The sequence below is a fragment of the Danio rerio genome, chromosome 3 (genome assembly GCF_049306965.1).
Source record: "Danio rerio strain Tuebingen ecotype United States chromosome 3, GRCz12tu, whole genome shotgun sequence".
Taxonomy (NCBI): Eukaryota; Metazoa; Chordata; class Actinopteri; order Cypriniformes; family Danionidae; genus Danio; species Danio rerio.
In genome coordinates this window covers 26,360,602-26,383,329 of record NC_133178.1, presented here as the reverse complement: position 1 = coordinate 26,383,329, position 22,728 = coordinate 26,360,602, and the positions used below count along the sequence as shown (strand labels likewise).

The window sequence follows — 22,728 nt, the reverse complement described above, 5'->3', positions numbered from 1 at the left end:
TGATCGCCAATACTTGAAAAATAGCCAGAACTCTGCGCATAATGTTTTTATTATAACGTTTTACAAAAACAAGTGTCTTGTTTTCACAGGATCAATGTCTAAAGATTCCTAAATCAAGATACGTTTAACCTGGGAGGGCGAATCACATCGTATTTGTGATTAAAATGAATACAAATATCAATTTATGTAGAACAATCTACATAATTCAATCATTTGAGAGGCCTTTTTGTTTTAAAAATTGAAAACAATTAAATTTTCCCATTTTACATTTAACTCATTTATAATCACTGGTTTATCTTTGCCATGAGGACAGTAAATAATATTTTACAAGATGTTTTCCAAGACACTAATATTATATAGCTTAAAGTGATATTTAAAGGCTTAACTAGGTTAATTAGGTTAACTGAGCATGTTAGGGTAATTAGGCAAGTTATTGTATAACGATGTTATACAATAGGTTCTGTAGATTATAAAAAAAAAAAAAGCTTAATGGGGCTAATAATTTTGACCTTAAAATGTTTTTTTTTTTAATTAAAAACTGCTTTTATGCCAGCTGAATTAAAACAAAAAAGACTTTCTACAGAAGAAAAATATTATCAGACACACTGTGAAAATGTCCTTGCGGTTTAACACCATTTGGCAAACATTTAAAAAAGAAAGAAATTAAAGGGGGGCTAATAATTCTATCTTCAACTCTGTGTGTGTGTGTGTGTGTGTGTGTATTACAGACCTGCAGAAAATACTCTTATTAGAGTATTAATTTAACTCCTGACAAATCAGTCTGTGAAGAGACTATCACGGGAATATATATATATATATATATATATATATATACACACACACACACACATAAAAGTTTTGGGAAAGAAAATAAAGGTACCTACCTATGAAGAGACAGCATTGTTTCTCTACATACAGAAATCATTCATTTTATAGCACCAACAACCTGAACACACGCTCAAGTCAACTCTCCATGGACCACGGCTGTAGCTTTTATAGAAAATTTTATTCAACATACATTTTCCAGCAAAAAGGCAATATACAGGAAGAGTTGTCGTACACTGCTGCTACACGGAGGAATTAGAATGGAGAGAAAAAAAAATAAACCAAAAAAGATGTGATCTGCAGGTCATCTTTGTACTGCACTTAAACGAGACAAACTGTTGCAATTAGTTAAGGAAAAAAAAAAAAAAAGACCAAATGAAAACTGCCAGAATCCAAAATAAAACTACACACAATGAATATGAACATCTGAATTGATCTGTACCCAACAAATCGGTGTTTTTAATTGTACATGTTCATTCTTTAAATATACAATTTTAATTGTTTTTACAAAGCCAACTATGCACTAGGGAGCATTCCTTCCGTGCTGAAAAAAACAAAATGAATGAAAAAAAAGTATTGGTTCATTAATGCTGGTTTCTCTACGTCCCGAACCAGTCTACTACACGACTGCAGCCTCGTGCCAACAAACAAAACAGCGAATCTGGAGCCGTGAGCAAATATACTCTCTTCCCACCCATCTGAATAATCCCACAACCGGTGACTAACGAAAGGGGAAAAGAAACACTTCATGGAGGGAAAGAACAAAAAGGAGAAACCAAAGGAATATGCAAATCAAACTCCAACCAAAGATTACATTTAACAGTGCTGAGAAATGTAAAACCTTGGATATTAAGTGCCAACGTGCAAGATGAAGTACAGACAATTCATTTTATTTTTATTTATTTTTAAAACGGATGCGGTGGCTCTTTACTTTATTATACAGGATCTCCAGAGAAGACAAACTGAATTTCTCCAACCAAACTAAGTGAAAAAGAAGAATTGTGTAAACATGAAAATTGTCTAGTTGCACTAAGGGACCAGAAAAATGAGACAACAATGTCATCAGGGCAACTAGCAAAAAAAAAAAAAAAGCCTTAGCCATTTTGTGGTGATTACTTTGTTTGTTTTTTCTTCTTGAAGTATGAATGTTTCCTTTTTAAATCTTCTGCAAAAGACAAAAACTCCTCTTTCCATCGCCTCCACCTCACAATGCAGCAGCTTTCTTGCCGTAACAAATCTTTTAAAAACCAACTTAAAAGGAAAAAAAAGAAAAGAAAAAAAAATCAAAACCAAAAAAAGTCTAGGACATACTGTTCCCCCTTTTCTTGTTAAAATCCAATTCATTCTTCCAGACAAATAGGCAGTCAATAGTTAGAGAAGCCAAATCGAACAGCCTCAAAAGGAAAACAGGAGCATCAGCAGTCACTCCATTCGCTGAAGACTTCATACATGGTACCTGTGTACCCAGACAGCAGGTGTTAAAAGTGGTGCACACAAGAGGTTTGGTTAAAGTCTTTAGTATGGTCGGTTAGAGTGAGGGGCTTGTCAGTTGTGAATCTTGATCGCTTTTTCCAGATACGTGTAGCGACCTCTCTTTGGAGCTTTGTTGAAGTGGTCGAGCCCTAACCAAGGCCTCGGGTGCGACATGTTCCCTGAAGAAGAAGAGCACAGGAGGGTAAGGTTATAACACAAACGTAAATAGCCATTCAACAAAAGAGAGAAAGAGTGTGTAACATACCTGGCTGTGGCTCAAAGTCTTTCAGATTCACCTCGTAATCTTCCTCATTGATATACTGATGCCGGCCCATCATCACTATTGCAAACTTGAACTGATGGAAAATAAAAACAAATGGCTTAAACATTTGGTTGTCAGTTGTCAATTGCATTTATTTGATAATCTATGTGGAAGTGGGTGCATTTTTGTCAATCCAGGGCTTCTACAGGTTTCTACAATTCAAATATAAGAGCTTTTTAAGACCATTATGAATTTAATTCAATCACAAGTGGAAGAGGCAAAATAGGAGTTTATAGAGGGCCTGAAATGTTCAAGCTTGTCCATTGTCGACCACATCCAGAGGTAGAAGAAAACCACTGATCCATTTGCTTTCATAGTGTATATGGTCATGTGAACGAATAAGTGCCTAACAGCCACAAAAGACCATATATCCCCTTTTCCACCAAGACAGCTCGAAAGATGGTTTAGAGCCAAGTTAAAAATTGGTTCTTTGTCTTTTGACACCCATAGCACCGACTGTGAACTAGGAAAAGTGGTTCTTAAAATCAGCATGAAAATAATAAAGAGATTGCACATCAAATTGAAATGAAATGAAGGAAAGAAAAAATAAGTTGGACAGTTCATGACTTTATCCTTTGAGAACCGATTGGACCATTGATAGATGAGTTTTGGAGGAAGATAAAAATGGCAGTTTGCACTCAGTTAAGGAGGATTACTGTACACCAGACTGACCAAATCTGTTTTCAGATACCTGATGATAAAAAGCTACATTTTACAGATGAAATCGCATCATATTTATTTGAATTACTGGCACCGCAGAAACAAGATAAACTGAAAGCACATTATAACACCCCATTCATACATGGCAGCAGCGTTAACACTACTCATTGACTTTAAATGCAGTGACGTCAAACATTGGGGAATTGAATTGTGGGTCCATTAAGTTGTGTTGCCTCTGTTCTTTGTAAAAGTGTCAAATAGGGCTGCACAATTAATAGAAAAAAAAGATGATCTCGATTTCACCCCCCACATGATCCTAATAAAGTTTCTCTATAACTTGGCCAATTTTATTTTCAAGATCATGAAAAAAGCATAAAGACGGTGGCACAAGTCTTAACATTGTTTTAAATATGTTGCTCAGCAACATGGACACCTCCAAATGGTCAGCATGCTGTATTTATTAGGTAAAATTCACTCAAGTGTCATTTGCCACGAAATTACACGTGAGGTGATGTACTGTTTGTTAAAGAGCGGACACACTACTTTAGTGAACAAAACCTGCAAAAGCTGGGAATAAAAGGTAATCAATTTCTAAATAATGTCCTAATATTATTTATTTTTTCCCATATGTTTGAGAAATAGCAATAATATTAGCCTACTCATAATAACTTTTAAATTTTTGCCAGAATCGTGCAGCCCTAGTGTCAATGCAGCATCCTCCAATCAAATCGCTTTATGCAAACATGTTTGTGAAAAAATTTCAAACCACGAGTAACTACAAAAAAAAAGTACAATATTTAATAGAAGTTCCTTTTAGAAGATAAAACTGTGGCTGTTTCATTGGCAATATAAAAACAACACTATTAAAACAAAACAAAAAAACAACATTTTAATTTCTCTAATAAAATACATGGATTTTGTTCTGTTGACAGTTTTGTTATTATATCCCCCAAGTGATGCTAGTAAATGATTAAGTATTTTTCCCCATTGTATTTAAGACATTGCTGGTTGAGCAATAGGTAGGCTCACGCAGAAGATTTCTGCAGATTTTAGCCTATTGTTAAGTCTATTTATTTACTTGTGTGAATGTGTGTAAATTTAAATTATTTCAGTTTTAAATTAATTTCAGTAATGTTAACTAATATGAAAATGCTCATTTGATTTATTTACAATACAGTTCGTAATATGTCTTTTAGTAGATATATTATGAGAGACATGCTTTGTTTAACAAATAAGTGGAGCTAGATGAATTTACATTGTAAACATTAAATAAAAGTTAAAAAGGCTATTTTTTTTATTTCATACATTAAGTTTTTAGTTATGATACTCCCAAAATCATTCTGCATAAATCCACAAATTTTATACAAAATTCTCTGGCGAAATGGCAAAATGTCTGTAGATTTTGTCTGGCCCTAGCATTATGCCAATTGCATTCAATGTTGTTGAACCAAAAAAAAAATTCGCCCAAAAATGAAAATTCATAGCATTTTTACTCAAGTGAATCTAAACTTTTATTAACTTCTTTCTTCTGTTGACCACAAAACAAGATATTCTGAAGAACGCTGGAAACCATCAGTCAATCTCATCCATAGTAGAAACAAAACAAAACAAAAAAAATTACTATGGAATTCAATGGCTACAGCATTCCAACATTCTTCGAAATAGCTTCTATTGTGTTCACCAAAAGCAAGAAACTCAAACAGGTTCAGAACAAGTGGAGAGAAAGCAAACAATGACAGAATATTCATGTTTTTCTTAAACCATTCATTTGAAGATTTAGCATGTTTTAAAATTCAAGAGTTACAGGTTTGCCTTACCTTCTCAAATTCTTTCTCCTGAATGTCAAGCATGCTCTGAATTCTCTTCATCACTTCTCTGAAGGGTTCCCCCTGCCAAAATAAATGCGGATATTCAAAAAAAAGTACACTGCAAACACATCCCGAACGCACAATGGCCATGTCCTCCTACACAAACCAATGGCACCTGTCCACCTACACATGCACTCAAACACACACACACACACCTGACGAATCTTAAGCAAAAAAGGAATTCCGAATGTCCCGAAGACTTCCTTATGGAAATGTGCAACTGGAATCAGCATTTCGTTCTCCTTGTCCAGATCTACCTGGTCCAGAGGAATTTCCTGTAAAGGAAAGAAATTGAACTCATTTCAAGGGAACAGCATCCTGTCCTCTCCGATGCCAAATCATTTTGAGAGGCTTTACTGGGGAACAGATCTTTTGTTGTGCATCGGTGAATGATGAGCTTTAAGGGCTGACATGCATCAGCTATTTCTTACCTCTATTCTGAATGTTCGACTGGCTGCTGGAGATAAACATTCTAGCAATTCGTCTTCCTGGTGAACCCCAATAATTTTGTAGCTGACAATTTCTAACAGCCTAAAAAAAAGAGGGCAATAAAAAGAAAAAAAGAGTGATATCAGCATTGAGCAGGGAAGAATCTGAATTATGATCAGAGTGACTCAGCATGATTTCAGCTCTCTCAGTATGTGAGAACTATCTATTAGAAGTGTTGGATTAACCTTTTTTCTAAACCATTTTTCCCTATCAATTTATCTTTATTGCAATAAAAAACTATAACTGTTTTTATTATGTAGATTGTCAACGCAACCTAACATAGATGAAGTTTTATTAAACTGAACCTGCTCCAGTCCAGTTTTCACAGCTAAAGTTCAATTTAGTTCAGTAAATGTCACTGCTGAAACACTTAAGAGCAACTCCACAAGTCCCAAACCAAGTACACAAGTGGCGACAATACTAAGCTAGCGGAAGAGATTTCAAATTAAAGAGCTAGTAATTAATTTGATTCACGTTAGATAGTCTTGATATAAGATTGTAATCCATTACATAGGCTAAACAAAAAGGAGAAAAGCAGTGCTCAGCACAATTGAGTACAGCCTTTTTTGAAAATGAAGATTTTTATCCATTTCTCAGTGAATATAGGCAATGTATTATGGTGCATTTAAACCAGGGGTGCCCAAACTATTTCGTTTGAAGGGCCAAAAACAAAATATCACAGAGTCTTGGGCCAAAAAAACACATACCAAGCTCAACTACAAAACATAAATTACATTTATAACATAGCAGAGTTCAATGCTGAATACACTAGCCATGGAAAAATCTGCCTTTGCCTTGACTCATTTTTTGAAGCTTAACAATAAAATAAACAAATAAAAGGTTACATTAAATTTGATTGAATTACAATCTCAACCATTCTTAGATGGGACGGTGGGCCAAATCAAAGGTTACCAAGGGCCAACTTTGACCCATGAGCCCTAGTTTAGGCATCTCTGATTTAAACAAAACAGATTTATTAAACTGATATATTTATTGAAAAAACAGTTTAGCCACCAAACATGTTTAGAAATTGAAAGATAATACAATTAAATCCAAGTAAAATATTGCAAAAAAAAAATTACAACCTACAAAATGTCGTCAAATTTTTTTTATTTTTTTGCTTCTCTTGATTTTTCCTCTTTTTAAAAATTGTATTTAATATTTTTCTATAACAAATTTGGTTGTACTAGTTTTTGGACCGTTATTGTAAGTTTTTTTAAAATAAGCTCCAGATTTGGCTTTAGTACTAACTAATCTATTGTATATCCACAAATATAATACTGTATAGCATATTATTAAAAATATGTATTTAAAAGAAAGATTTGTGAAGGGTGTACTGACATAGGCTGAGCACTGTATGAGCTAAAAAAATGGGTTAACAATACTTACAATCGGGCTGTTCAAATATGTTTGCGGCAATGCTAACACGATAGGCTCATGGTACTGGTATTTAATATTTATGAAGCAAGTAATTAATTTGATCGTAATGACTCAATCTAAAATAAAAATAGAATTTCAAGCAGAGCAAGGCAAGCTGAGCTAAATGCAGTAATTAGGTCAGACAGTAGCAATTGACAAACTCAATGAATCAAGTTTGTCTATAAGACGGGAAGGAAAAAAAGTGGTTTGTTTGGAGGAAACACGTTTTAAGCAGACACACAAATGTATCAGCCACTAATATTAATCAGCTCATTTTTGTACATTATACACTACCGGTCAAAAGATTGGGGTCAGTATGATTTTAAATGTTTTAAAATAAGCTTATCCTGCTCAACAAAGCTGCATTTATTTAATCAAAAATACAATACAAATTGTAAAATTGTGAAATGTTGTTGCACTATAAAAAGTAGCTTATAATTTAATTTAATAATTTATTCCTGTGGTTTTAAAGATAAATTTTCAGCTTTATAACTTCAGTCTTTAGAGTCACATAATTAATATGTGTATTAATATGTTAATTATTAATGGTAATAGTAATAAAAGCAATAATGACTGGAGTAATTATTTCATTTGAAACTACATACAAGCAGCTCGTTATTTAAAATTAATAAACATTTAACAATTCTTTCAATTTCTCTTTTTTTTTACAAAAAAAAAAGGCAACAAACTTTTGATCGGCAGAGTATCAAACAGAAATTGGCTATAGAAAGAAACACTGATTAAACAAACCATTTTTTTTTTCATTAACAGTGTGAAGGCACCGAGTGTTTTACATTAGTTGCATAATCCAATGTTTTAAGTGGTTTATTTTGGAAATGCTTTATATTAAAGAAATGCTTGACTAAACAAAGATACATCTGTACAAAAGATGAAAGACAACGAAAATGGCCAAAAATTCCAAAAAAAAAAAAAAAGTGCTGTTCAAATGAAGATCATTTTATTTGAGAATCTCTAATAACATGGTATTAAGCAATAATGTAAAGCAGCACAAGCATTTTAACACAGATAATAAGTAAATGTTTCTTGAGCAGCATATGTTTATAATGAATGCTAAAAATCAGCTATGACAAAGTAAATATTTTTAAACATTTTGAAAATGTTTAACTGTTGCAATTATTTTACAGTTTGGCTGTTTATTGTATAGACTCATTAAACTTCAAAAACAAAAAAAAATCTTACTGACCCCATGTTTTTGAAGTAGAATGAGCATCAGATAATAATAATATTTATAGGAGCCATTGTTTTAGTTGTAATTTTGTTTTCACACTACTAGAGGATGTATAATGTATTTATGCTCTAGCGATGAAGTGATGGACGTGAGAATGGGTTTAGGTTTATTTTGATGTTTACTTTGTTACTTTTGACAAAATGGAAAATAAATGGATGGGAATATCTAACTTCATTTGCAAAGGTATGGGCATTTCATTTTATCATCGACCTGTTTAAGGAACAAATGTGTCAGAACCAACAATCTAAATATATATAATATTATTATTTTTATTATTATAATAATAATAATAATAATAAAAAAGGCAAACCAAAGATTTCAATAACATAACAAAAACAGAACACAAAATGGTCTATAATAAATACCAGCTGACACTTTGTTAAAGAGAAAAATGCCACTTTTTCAGCTCATGAAAGAGCTAAGAGCTGCCTTAGTGCAGATATAAATTAACAGTCTTTGCCCTTTCCATTATTCAGTGCTTTCTACACAGACCTTAGCTTCTCCGAGCCTTTGTCAGAGAGCTCCACTGCTTTTTTACATTCCTCCAGTAGGTCCCGAACACAGCCATGCTTGTCAGGATATAGTGTGATCTCCTAACGCGAGGGAGAGAGAAAAAAAAATTCACATTAGTCCGCAGAACATGGTGAAAGAACTCATTATGCAAATGCATGACAATGGCTGGTGTATTAGATATAGAATCCTCCCAGCACGTTCTTACCTCCTCTCGAAACATACTGTTGAGCCATATGGCTTTGAAACTCCTCCTGTTCTCAAAGTCTGTGATCTTCATCTTGAGCTGTGGGCAGGCAAAGAGCATGAATAAATCAGATGCCCTGAACGTAACGGCTTAGAAGATCTCAAATTCCCTTAGAGGAGTGCCGAGCTGAAGATAAGACCTCTCTCACCTGCTGGTAGTACAGCTTCTTAGGCTGCCGGGGCTTGAAAAACTGCAGCAGGTCTCTGAGAGTGCCTTCATAGTTGTGCCTGAGAGGGTTGCCTGGGCCGTCTCTGTACCTGAGAGGACAGAGAATAAAAAAGCATTCCTATTATTCATGTCTGACAACAAAGACGGCCAGAGGAGTCATTAAACTGGAAATCTGAAGGCGTACCCCTGTGACTTGAAGAACTGTAGGAGCATTGGGTCAGTATTTAACCTCTGTGCAACAGTCTTTGCCACCTGAAAAAAAATGAAATGCAATGTGAGGGTTTTCCTTGTGCATTAGGATTTTCAGTTACCCGAAAATTGACACAGAATAAATATTGAACAATATAAAAACTGCAAGACGTCCGTTTATCATTTTGACAGATTACACTAAGGCAGGGGTGTCCACACTCAGTTCTGGAGGGCCAGTGTCCTGGAAAGTGATCTAACCTAAATCAAACACACCTGAACAAGCTAATCAAGCTCTTACTAGGTATACTAGAAACTTCCTGAAGTCAGCAGGACAGCTTTACATAAAGCAAAATTAAGACCTGTTTAAAATCAGTCCTACAAAACAATATTTCAGTGAACTTCTAATTTAATATACTTAATTTGAACTACTTAATTTTAAATTTAAGCCAATAGGACTGTAAGAGTCTATGGACACCCTGTAACCAAATAATGCTTTATGGTTTACTGGGGAGTCTAACATTATGCAATTACAGAAATTGAACAATCAAATGTAAAATAACATGGTCATCATTGTCTAAATAACACAAAAATAATCATATTTAACAAAATGTGAGCAAGTAATTATTTAAAGTGGTGTCGTGTTCACTTATATTTTCAGTCTATTCCTAACATCGTATGCAATAAGGAAATTATTCAGGCTGCCCCGTCTAAATCTAGGCAAATATGTGGTGTGCCATAAAAATGTTACTATACTTGCTGATACTAAACTTAATTCTTCAGTTTTGTTAATGTGTTAAATGAAGAAGCGAACAGTTCATTTTATACAAATAATTTGTAAACAACAATACTTGTTTTCTTTGTTCACAGAAAAGCTGTAGACTAAGATATTGTTCAATATGCTGCATGTTGCATCTGCACACAAAGGTTTTTATTTTATTGCTCATGAACAAATTTCAACTAATATCAATTTAACAATATAATATTCCTAATAAGTTACTGATGGATAAAAGTGGTGTTTATCGACAAAGAAAATTGTTAATAAAAACAAAAAAATTCTCTGTGGTCATAAAACAATAATAAACTGACAGGTAACAGATTATGACTTCATTCCTACATCCCTGTCTACAAAAAATTGCCGGACAAGGCAAAAAGTCTAACTTCACTTCTGATTCAGATCTTCATTATCAGATTTTGCACCAACCTGAAAGTAGTTCATTCGGTTTGACAGCGTGACAACAAATCCCGGGTCGTTGTGAATGGTCTTGTCACAGAAGATGACATCCACACGGTGGTACAGGTCTCTGAAGTAGTCTTTCGCAGTAGGCAGCTCACTGGTGTCATTTTCAGGATCATCCCTGGCAGAGACAACAATCAGTTTCAAGATCTAATACCCGGTGCAAAAATAACCAAGAGAAGAAGATGGAGAAAGCTTACTTCTGGAACACAATTATGTCTCCATCCATCAGCTCGTCCAGAGCTTTGTCCAGGGAGACATCATAGTCTTGTATTCTCTCTGTTAAATTCGGTTTAACTTCCTAAAACACAACACACATCATGTTTTAGCAGTATGCCACTATTTACGGTCAATTAACTGTTTTTGTGTCTTAAGATCATCTAACTAAAGCATTTAAATATAACATTGTGTGTGTGTTTGTAAACAGTTAATTCAAACGGTAGATAACAACAACAACAACAGTAATAATAATAATGATAAAAATAATGATAACATGGATGCACCAATATAAATTTTTTGGCCGATATCGATAACTTTCATCCAGATTTGGATGATATATTAGCCGATAAATATAAACATAGACCTATATTCAAGATTTCACATAAATCAGCATAACAAAAATAAATTATTTCCTTTTCTTTGCATAGCAAATTAACAAGCAACTTGACTGTTGCATAAAACAATAGGTTAAATAACAAAGTGGGATTTAAGTAACAAACAAGTGAAATAAATATATTAATATTTATTAATAAGTAAATAATAAACAACGTGAGGAAAGTGAGGAATGGGAGCACTCCATGATAGTGCACTGGACAAGTCTCTGATAACGATAACATTCAAAATAGTATTTATTGGCTGACATTGATATGGCCGCCGATACATCATGCATCCCCAAATAATAATTCCTTACATTTATATAGCACTTTTCTGAACACCCAAAGTGCTTTATACATTTTAGGGGGGAATCTCCTTATCCACCACCAGATAAAATCAATAAAGATAAAACTAAATGAATAAAATGATCCATTTAAGTACACTATGTTTTGATGTCGAAATTTGATTTATATTTTAAAGGGATTTATTACTTCCGAATGTGCTAAAACTGCAATATGTATGACTTTAACAGGTGCTTGCGTTGCATATCATAACATCTGTACATTTCAATTGTAGGGGAAAATGAGTTGGAGCTTTTTCTGAAACCGCCCCACAAATGATCTCGCATTGGTCATACACATTTTCTATGTAAAGTACATATACATATTGACAAAAATTATAACCAAGAGGTTTTAGGCTTTTCTCTGATAAAAAAATAATTTTGCATTTCCCCCCAAAATGTCACATCTACATGAGCATACCATATTTATTGACATATTTTACTCCAAACTCACTTCATAACTTCAGTTGAGCATATGTAATAAATCCTTCTGTGGGAAGATTCTGTAAACTTGTGATGATGAAAGGAGTTAAATCTTTCTTATTAAGCATTTTCTTTGCGGGCATTTGGAATTTCTGCCGTTCAGAGGAGATTTAGTTCTCTTACTACACTGCAGTGAATTAATATATAGCACAACGTATTTATAGTGGGAGGGGGGGGGGGGGGGTTGTGTAAAATAAATGGGGTTTCAAAACCATCTAGAATACATGATCATTCTGTTCAGAGCAATTGTGAATAGTAGTTTGCATTCATGAGATGCATTTAACTCAATGAAATTGAATAAAACAATCTGAAGACACTGTTCGAATTAATCTAATTAACAGCTGCTAAAACAGGGTTTAAATTCCCTTCAAATTTAGTCATTTAATGGCTCCCATCCATAATTATTACACATGGAGAAATAAATATAAATGTCAGCAATAGTGTAAACAGGCTTACCTCATAGAGGATAAGGCTAGTTCCCTGCTGAAACCCTGCTCTTTCACACATAACGGGCAGCAAGTCTCCTGTTTAGGTAGAATAAGAACAGATATAAATAAATAAACTTAATGTACAATCTTATAACAGACAGCAGCTTTGACTACTTACGTATTTTACAGGATATAGGTGTGTAGATATGTCCACAATAATTTAAGCTTCTGGTTTTTGGATCATACATTTTCAAGAACAACATAACGTCATCTGAAAAACAAGATTAGAAAGTTAATCCTAAAACATTTGGAAACTTGTAGCTTTTTTGGAGCGTCGCCAAAAGAGTCAAATATACACAGCCTGAAACAATCGAGTATATTCAAATTATACAAGTTGAAACTCACGGTCTTTGTCAAATTTGGGTAACGTTGCACCACTGGCGGCCATTTCTGGATCTACAGTTTCCAGAAATATTGTCCATGGGTTCTCGTTATCACTCAAGTCGATCATCTGTTTGTGGCATTAAAACGAGTTATTCTCCCATCCAACATACAAAATTATATTAAACAGTATGAGTGTATTAAAAAAATAAAAAAAAATGCACAGACTTACAGACTTGTTGCAATCGGCTTCATAATCCAACATGGCCGGCCGTTTAGTGCCATTGCTTCTGGCCTGCATTGGCCAGAGTCTCATCTGGTCCTGTGGGAAACCCTGAAAGAGGAGAAAAATTCTTAGACCATCTTCATGGAATCACAAAAACAGTAACTCATTTCAGACATTAAGTAACGGTGAATAAGATTGTGCATACCACATACTTAAAAATATTGTCCCAACTAGCCTAACCATTAGCAAAAATGACAACGTTGCTGTTTTAAGGCTTTGAATGCTCCCAAAATGCATTGCAGCATTAATAAAAGATGTGGTTACTGTAGCAGGATTCTCTCTTTGCTGACTGTTGCCAGTTATTTGCTGTGTGGTAAATGTTAAGAGCTTATCTTTACACTGTTTGTTGATTGTCAGCACGATTCAGGTTTCAACAATAGATGTTGAGGTGTTTGTAACATGTTTCTCTTGAAAACTCCACCATAACTATATTTAAATGCAGTAAAACAAAACTAGCTTAAAATGTACGTTTTCTGTGCTTGCTTAACTAGATATTATTTAATTTCAATTCATGTTTATTTCTATAGAGCTATTACAATAGAGATTGTGTCATAGCAGCTTAAAAGAGAAGTTCTAGTAAATTGAAACTGTGTCATTCCAGTTTTCAGAGTTCAATTTCAGTTTAGCTCAGTACAGTGTGATTTTCACTGCTGGAAGTCCAAACACTGAAGAGCAAACCTATCAATGCACAGCTCAAGTGCCAAACCAAACAAGCCAGTGGCGAGGAACAAAATTCACCAATTAATGAAAGTGAAGGAAAAAAACTGAGAGAAACCAGAGTCGGTTGGGCACGGCGATTTCACCTCTAATTTAAGCATAATTAAAGAAATAAAAGTTGCGTAATTTTTAGAGATGTGATAGAAAAATGCCAGCAGTGATGGACAATACTACTGAATGAACAAACCCATGTTAAAAAGAAAGCATAAAAGCAAGCAAAAGAAAATGATGCATATGAAAACAGGGTTTCTGCAATTTCATCAAGTCAAATTTATGACTTAAGACCTTTTTAAGACCATTATAAATGAAATTTTAGACTTGTACAGGGCTAAAAACTAATGATTTTTTGTAATAGCCCGGTTGGGCCAAAAGAATTAGGGAAAAAAAAAACAAAGTAGTAATTTTTTAACCACATATGTTAATGTATTTAGCTGTATACACTTGTCAAAAGCATATCATGAAGAAAATTACAAACAAACAAACAAATAAACAAATAAATATATTTATATTTGATTTTTTTTTTTTGTCCAAATAAATTGAGTGAAATTCCTATTCAAATCTAATGCATTGCTGTTATAAAACCTTGTTTCATGCCCATTTATAAACATTATGTCCAATCACCTTTAGTTCTGCAAATACGTTTTGTGTCAATGGAAGATCATGTAATTAAATATATTGCTGGTTTTTATTGAATTGTGTAATTGCTCTTAGTTTTCTTTTCTAGTTTCTACTTTTCTAATTAAGAAATTTAATAAGATAATTAAAGATAAAAAAACTTACATATGTATTAAAAAATTGTTTAGATGGATTGTTGGTGACTGGATGGGTCTTTTAAATATAAGACCAGTTTAAAATGATTTAAAACCTACAGAACAATATTTATGTGAACTTAAGACTTTAAGGCCTAAAGTTTTGTTTTTGAAATTTAAGACATTAAGGTCCAGTTTTACAAACAAGGCGTAGCTTAAGTCAGGACTAGACCTTAGTTAAATTAACATTTAAGCCACTATAATAAAAATGCTGTAAAAAAAAAAAGAAAAGAAAAAACATAGTTGGTGTAAATGTTGAACAAAACAATGCCACTAAGGTATTTTAAGGTATCTAACTGCAAGTTATTTTCAGTTAAGACTTAAGAGTTAAGTTTTAACTTAAACATGCAATTTAATCTAGGACTAGCCTTAAGCCTCGTCTGTGCAACAGGATGCAAGACATTTTAAGATCCCGTGGACACCCTGGGAAACTACAATTGAATTCATTTTATCTGCATTTTGTAACAATGCAGGAAAGTGTGAATATCTAATTATGGAACAACTTCTCACAACAAGTCAAAGTAACTGGGGTTTTGTAGCCATTCACACGCATTAGAACATTTACACTACAAAAGCAATTCCATCACAAGCTTTTTAAATCATTTCTGAAAATGATCCCAAAAACTGTATTTGGGTGGGATCATTTGGGACTGGATAAAACAAATAGGAGTTGTTCGGGAAGAGTTGCTGAACAAGGTCAATTGTAATGCACAGTTTTGATTTGATATTTGTACTTAACTACATTTCTCTAGTGGAATGTAAAAACCAAAAACCAAAATGAATGCTAGTAAAAAGTATAAATTAAGTCTCACCATGGTCTGCGAGAGGTTCTGGACAAACTCAGCCAGCGTGGAGCTCTTTAGAACCTTGAACACTGTGTATTTGACTTTTTCCTCATCATACATGTCATTGCCCTGATGTCCACAGAACTGGTCTTCTGTCACCATCTACAGGAAATGCATGTAAACAATACAGAGAGTCTGAATGAGCTTTAATGCTACTTTGTGTTTTTAGATTCAAGAAAGAAATATACTGCAAACTCAAAGATGCAGATAATTAAAATGTTCTCGTCTCATATAGTTTAAGCAGAAGTGACAATCAAAATGCTGCAGAATAATATGTAAAATTGCCCATAATAAGACTGTAAAAGCCTTATAGTTCATACAAACAAGCTGCAAATCTTTTAATGAATTATTTAACACAACATCTGACAAATTCAGAGACTTTTAAATGATCTTGAATCTTCCATTGTCCTTAAAAACATCTACTTTGAAGACATTTTGAAGGTCACTGAAAACACCTGCTGTAAGCTTATGTATGTAAGCTTATGTATTTATGTATTGATATGCACATTGGTACATTCTGACATCACTATTAGGAAGCATGCCTTGCGAACATGGTTTAAGTGCATTGCTGGGTTATTGGCTTACATGTAAACTAGGACAGCAGGTTATTTCAAGAAGCTGCCTTCTGTGAGTAGTATTGGCGTGCATGTAGACGTACTCATACCTGTACTTGCATGTAAAGGTGAGCCTCCTGCCTCTCTTTCCTCTTCTGAGCCTCCACCCTCTTCTCCTCCTGCAGCCTCTCCACTAGCTGCTGCGGGATGTCCATGTCTGTGACCGGCTGCAGGACCTCACCTGGACGTGACCACAGCACTCATGAGCACAGATGGATAAGCTTGCATAACAACCAAACACAGGGCGCTTTTAATAAAGGCTGGATTGAGTTTTCATTTATAGGTGCCTCCCACTCATACGGTCACAGGTGAAGTGAAATTACCTGATGTTAAAATGATAAATGATACATATAGATGCTAATGGCACTCACTGAGCTTGGACTCTCGGATATACACCAACATGTAAGCGTTGGTGCAGTGACGCACTGACAAGTCGTCATCGTGACCACCGTAATTGTGTTCAGTGGCCTCTTCTTTAGTGCACCGTGAAACGACATCATCGTCAAATTTACACCACTGCAACACAAACAAACATTACATTCTGGAAAGAATCAAAGCATGTGTAACAATTTCATTCAATCATTCAAACAAGTTTCCACCAGACTTAACAGAACTAGGATTTAAAAAAAAATACAATGGAAGGCTCCAAACGTGTGTCAAAATGATGACAATGACGCATTTAGGTTTGATTGTATTCGTTTTTATTTTTTTATTTTTTTTGTTACTTTTAATAAGGCAATAAAAGTCCAGTCCATAGCCTAAAGTCAAACTTTTTAAAAACATTTACTAAACGTCTGTTGAATGCTTGATTCTATTTGGCTGGTGAACATTTACTTTTAGTAATTTCACAATTATTTTCAGAAAAATTGTAATTTTTTTAGATCACATAGAACGTGATGCTCTGCGAATAATTGAAATCGAATAGCAAATTGAAACGTTGCGATTAGTTAAACGCATGAGGCTGGAAAAGAAATATACATATGTAAACAAAGATAATGAATAACATAGAGTGAAGTGCTTTAAAACTAGTCCGCTGCGCTTCAGAAAATTAAACATGCTAGGCTTTCTGTGATGCCAAATGATATGAACAATGCCACATTACACAAGAAATGATTGAATATTGCGTCACAACGTCCATTTGTCCTTTATGACTCCCTGCGACACCTTATGTCAAGGAAATCGTGTGATTTAACTGGGGCTTTATTACTAGGCAATTGAGTGAGCACACTATCATTCTGCTAAACAAACTAAATTGCGCCCACAATTTAAAAAAAGAAAAGAAAAAGAAAAAGTAAAAAAGACTGACAAGTGGGATTAGGGTGAATAGACTAATAAATACCAAAGAAAAACAGCGGTTGTAATGTGAATATTTTGATTTCAAAGTCACAGACACTGAACAAAGAGCTGTCACAGAATTGTTGCCATGACTTACAGATTAAGCTGAAGCTTCAATTAAAATCAGCTTGAATCTTAAATTAAATCATAAACATTTTTTTTAATTTAATATCTTTGTTTACATATGTATATTTACTTTCCGGCCTTTTGCTATTAACTAATCGCAGCGTTTCAAATTGCGATCTAAAAACTGTCTGAAAATAATTGCTGAAATTACTAAAAGTAAATGTAATAACGGTCAAAAACAAATAAATAAAACAATAATGATAATTTGCAATTAGATATTTTCCCCCAAATCGCACAGCCCTACTCTGCACCATGCCTTTCAGAATAGTAAAAAAAATGTTATGAGAGTATGCACACCGTCGCTGCCATCCATCTGTTCACGTTACTTTGTGACAGACAACATTGTAAGGACGGATTTCCAGTTCCATATCACTATGCCACATTATTTGAGTCATTTCACAGCCTACAACTGTTAGTAATCAAGACAAAAGCCTTTTGATCTAGTGTACAGCAGGTCGCACGGCGGACACACCATATTTGATACACTACCATTTAAAAGTTTTCATCCCTGTTTTGTTTGCTGACCTACACTGCACTGATTTAACAAAGTAAAATTAGCAATATTACTGCAATTGCAAAATGTTGGCTTGTTTTTTTTGTTAAAAATGTTTATGATTTTACCCTCAAACTCAAGTTTAGAAGTATACGAATCAGTGTGATCCAGCACCCAGCAAACAACCGAGTTCACTTATCAGAAAACAAATTATGAGTCAACTTTCTATTTTTCACTCTATGCACAAGTTTTTTTTTTATTTCAAGCGAAGGAAGGAGTAAAACCATTCTCTATAATTTCCACAAACTCAAACGTGAAGTATTACCATACCGCCATACAGTTGTATAAATGCAAAAATTGTCATTTAACAAAAAACCCTTTTAAATTACTTCATGGTCTTCGCTACATTTATTCTTCCATGTCGGAGCGCCACACCAAAATTCATCCCACCACAGGCCACGGCTACATTACACATAGCTTCTCATTCAAAACATTCAGTAGTTGTTGTTTTTTAATAGTGGGTTATAAATCACACCAAAATGTATTAAAAGGTAAGTGAATTATAATGGAGCAAACTTTTTTGTAATCGTAGTAGTGCTGTGCATTATTTGTTTAACCCTTTAAGGTGACATGCTGACTGACTGACAGGTGCGTGATAAATGAGGCAAGCAAACATGACGTAGTTTTCAGTTAAGATGAACACAGTTATATATATACTTTATGGGTAAAGGTCTATGGTTCTGCATAAAATGACTTTATCTAGCTGGAGTTCATAGCCGTTTCACTTTACTTCAGGATGCAATAATGCCGCTCTGTAGGCCTATTGGAGACTTAGCATTTTGCCGTCTCAGCATTTGCTGTCATTTTCAGCAGTTTGTTTGTTTTCTGTATACGATTTAACCACCTCAGGTGCCTGTACCATGATGATGGCTTAAACTCAGGATTAGTTTTAAAGGGACAGTGCATCCAGAAATGAAGTGTTGAAACTTTCTTTTTCATCATCAGAGAACCAGCTGAGGTGCCCTTGACTAAGGTATCCAACCCCTAATTTCTCTCCACTGGAAGCAATAGCTTCCCACTGTGCCATGTTCAGTGTATGCTTCTTCACTCAATATATGTGTGTGTGTGTGTGTTTGTAACTCAGGCCCCATGTACTCTAGCAGAAAGACTGCAGAAAGTTTGGTTTAATACTAGCAGATGGCAGCAGTTTTGCACTTGTGTTGCAACACATGATAAATAACGGCATTTTTGTGACACATATCTGGTTAATAAGTGTTGTCGATGGAAATTAAACTCATTTCCTAAATTGCTTTTCATTTGCTCAAAATTAACATGAGCAAATATCCCTATCAAGCTTCCTAAAGTAAACAAAAAAGATGAAAAGCTTTCACAACACAAGGCTTTTTGGTATGGTGAGATGATTGGGCAGACGGACTGTATCCCTGGTAATCATATATTATAGTTTGTATGCATCACTTCAGACAACTTACATATTTCAAGAATAAACATTAAGTTGCATTCATGCTTTATTGCAATGTAAACGCACATCACAAATCCCTTCAGAATTTTGCTTGTAAGCTGTTGTTAAAGCACTGTGAACAAACACTTGCCCTCATCCTATAAAACAGACCACAGTTAACTACAGCAGCTGGTTTAGTCCAAAACGCAGTATTTTTTTCAGTTGGGTCTGTTTGAGTTCAGATCATGTTCACACCACAAACAAACTCCTGCAATGTTCACTTGAAAGCGTACCAAGACCACCTCTTCAAGCAGGTCTCAGGCCATGTTTACAATAATACGGTTTCGTTAAGCACATACGTTTTGCTATGGTTACCGCCGAAAACGGAGTGTTTTGAAAATGCTAAAGAGGCTGTTTTCATTTTAAAACGCTGCTGCTCCGTGTCGTAGGCGGACCGAGAACAGCGTAGGCATAGCTCCAGACCTTTGATTGGGGCTTTTTCCTCAATATTAAGTAGCCTACAGACAGTGCAGTCTTGCATTCTTTCCTTGTAACTTCAGACTTCGCAAGTTTGATATGGAAAACAAACTTCTGAGGATCGGGTAAATCTTCAAAGGGAACAACGTACTTCATAACCTCATTCGCATCACACTGACTCTGGTTTTTCACTATCTTAATAAAATGACAACATGATATAAGGAACTGTCAATTTTCATTTTGATATTAACAACATTACAGACATCAAAAATGTTAAGGCATCATGTAGCGACATATTTATATGACCATCATCTTCACTGTATGCATACTTGTAACACAACGTAGCCTATAACATAATGACCTCCTTTCATTTTCAGTGAAAAATACGAAACATACCCTCTCTTTTGCTTAATATCAGTTTTAATAACCTGTAATTGCCATTATAAAAGTGTAACAAACAATAAGTTAATACATATATAGGAATAAATGCAGGCAATCAATCAAATGTGCAGAATTAGTGTATGTGATTACATTAATTAATATATTAACTTATCATTGCGCTCAGCCAAAACATGTTACCTGAGAACAAGTAATAGATTCAAGTAGATTCTTGATGAACCGTCTGAAATGTGCACAGCTCTCACATGGGGTTCTGTGCTCAAAGCACCTGCTTACTGCCTGGAGCTCAAATGTGCACATACACTACAGTGATTCGATTCTTCATGAAAACATTAATTTCTTATAAAAATAGTAGCTGACCCTGATCTCTCTGAATAAGTAATTCAAAATAAGATATAGTCAAGAGTCTGGAGCCCTCCATTGTTCACAAATTTTACTATAAAATAAACACTCATGCAACCACAAACCACCCCCCGTTTACAACCAACAAAAATTTTAGGGACCCCTGAAATGAAAGGTTCTCACTATTGGTGCAGTGACACTCACTTTGCCGTCTCCTTTAGGATTAAGGTAGACGACGTAGTGGCCCCCGTGGTTGTCTCCGCTGTGTACCAACACAGCGTGGAGAATGTAGTTGGCTGGGTCTTTCACGTCAGGTTTCTGCAGAAACTCATCCAGAGGTAACTGCTCTGGGAACTCAAACCTGCAGGGCAAAACATCAAGCATCAGCCTCCATTACTTTAGCATCATAGGAGAGAGAACGAGCAAGAGATTATGGCAGAGAGATTATTAGAGAATGCATCTTATAGAGCACCCTCCAGTCCATTTCCAAAGTTAGTGCTCAGTCGACAGAACCATCATTTAGATGAGTCACACTCACAGGGATATTTTAAGAGTGTAATCTTAAGACTCCGCAGGACTTGCATTTATTCTGACCACCCATAAATCATCATGCTTAATTCATCCTTGCATCACGGAAAGCATTTCAAATACGTGATGAGAAATCAGTGTTACTTCATAACCAGCTCATTATTTACAACCTCACATTTGTCAAAACAGCCTAGAGTCATAAAACATTTTTACACCTGTCACCTTCTACACTGCAATAGAAAAAGAAAGTTGTTACCTGTCGTTTATCTTAATGTTTTGGTCAGTCTGAGGATCATACATGAACCTCATAAGCTGCAGGTGCAAGATGGGAGGGAAGGTCAAGAACTTCACACCCTTCTCTGCTTCCTGGAAAACAACCAACACACAAAATAGTCAATATTCCAGGGGAACATGAAAATAAAGTAGTAGTAGTTTCACAATTTATAGACTAATTGGTCGTTTAAATTCTGTAGTGATTGAGAATTTTGAATTTATTGCCATATTAGCTTCTCTGGTTATGTCATGGCAAAAAAAAAAGATAAAGTTTACCACATTTTATAAATATCACTGTTCTATAATCAGAAAAATATTCTATTCATTAAAAGTCATCAACAGCAATAAATACACACGATAAAAAAAATAATAATAATAACGATAATATACAAGATACAAATCTGTATATTCCCAACTGTTTAGGGTTTACTTGTATAAATTCTGTAGTGCAAACAAAATTTTATCAAAGAAACAGAATTGGGATACTTTGGGTGAATAAACAATACATAGAGCTGTACAACTAAAGAATACATTAAATATTAAGCTGCATAACAAAAAATAAATAAATAAAAATTCGATACTCGTGTAAAACTAAAAAAGTGGCACAGTAATATTTACAAGGCACGGACTGAAACGCACATGATGGGTGAACGTGATTTAGTCAAAAACAACTGTTGTTCCTGGTTGTTTAGTTCTAATCAGCCAATTGGATCTGAAGTTACACACAACAATACAATAAAGATTAGGGGCTTCTACACCATTTTTATTCAACTATCATTTTCACTTCAGGAATAAAATGTTTTATTAAAAAAAAAAAAAGTTGTTAAAGGATCAAAAACATGTTAATATAGAAATGATTTCTTTTTGTTTTTAAACACCCTTAGACTAATTCATGTCAATGTGATTTATCCATCTATTTCATGAAAACAATGAACTAAAATAAAACTGAATTTGCAGAAAGAGAGGCAGTGTTTTCAGTTTATTGCTATCAGCTTCTCTGGTTGTGTCATGGCTAGGCCCACAAGAAACCTGAAATCTGCAGATTTACACAGATTTTCAGCCCATCATTGAGTCTTTTATTTAGTTGAGTGTAAATTTACATTTACTTTTCACATTAATTTCAGTAATATTACTGACAAATATAAA

The 22,728-nt window shown here is 34.4% G+C and overlaps 1 protein-coding gene across 8 annotated transcripts in view; it reads right to left on the bottom strand.

Annotated features, from left to right (window-relative positions):
- Positions 1-987: 987 nt before the first annotated feature.
- The window catches only part of usp7 (ubiquitin specific peptidase 7 (herpes virus-associated)), a 34,120-nt gene continuing 12,379 nt past the window's right edge, over positions 988-22,728 (bottom strand). For 4 of the 8 annotated variants that reach the window (XM_005163957.4, XM_021473871.3, XM_009299466.5 and 1 more), the window contains exons 12-31: positions 21,566-21,675; positions 20,965-21,142; positions 16,522-16,666; positions 16,201-16,331; positions 15,504-15,638; positions 13,112-13,213; positions 12,904-13,009; positions 12,677-12,769; positions 12,527-12,594; positions 10,854-10,954; positions 10,621-10,774; positions 9,415-9,482; positions 9,211-9,319; positions 9,024-9,101; positions 8,798-8,898; positions 5,580-5,679; positions 5,304-5,423; positions 5,098-5,169; positions 2,564-2,654; positions 988-2,477 (exon numbers count right to left, since the gene is read on the bottom strand). In XM_005163957.4, coding sequence (XP_005164014.1) covers positions 2,371-2,477; positions 2,564-2,654; positions 5,098-5,169; positions 5,304-5,423; positions 5,580-5,679; positions 8,798-8,898; positions 9,024-9,101; positions 9,211-9,319; positions 9,415-9,482; positions 10,621-10,774; positions 10,854-10,954; positions 12,527-12,594; positions 12,677-12,769; positions 12,904-13,009; positions 13,112-13,213; positions 15,504-15,638; positions 16,201-16,331; positions 16,522-16,666; positions 20,965-21,142; positions 21,566-21,675 — 2,169 coding nt within the window. In that variant the 3' untranslated portion in view covers positions 988-2,370. The remainder of the gene's footprint in view (positions 2,478-2,563; positions 2,655-5,097; positions 5,170-5,303; positions 5,424-5,579; positions 5,680-8,797; positions 8,899-9,023; positions 9,102-9,210; positions 9,320-9,414; positions 9,483-10,620; positions 10,775-10,853; positions 10,955-12,526; positions 12,595-12,676; positions 12,770-12,903; positions 13,010-13,111; positions 13,214-15,503; positions 15,639-16,200; positions 16,332-16,521; positions 16,667-20,964; positions 21,143-21,565; positions 21,676-22,728) is intronic. The other 4 variants (XM_686123.10, XM_073944533.1, XM_073944532.1 and 1 more) reach the window with 1 other exon arrangement.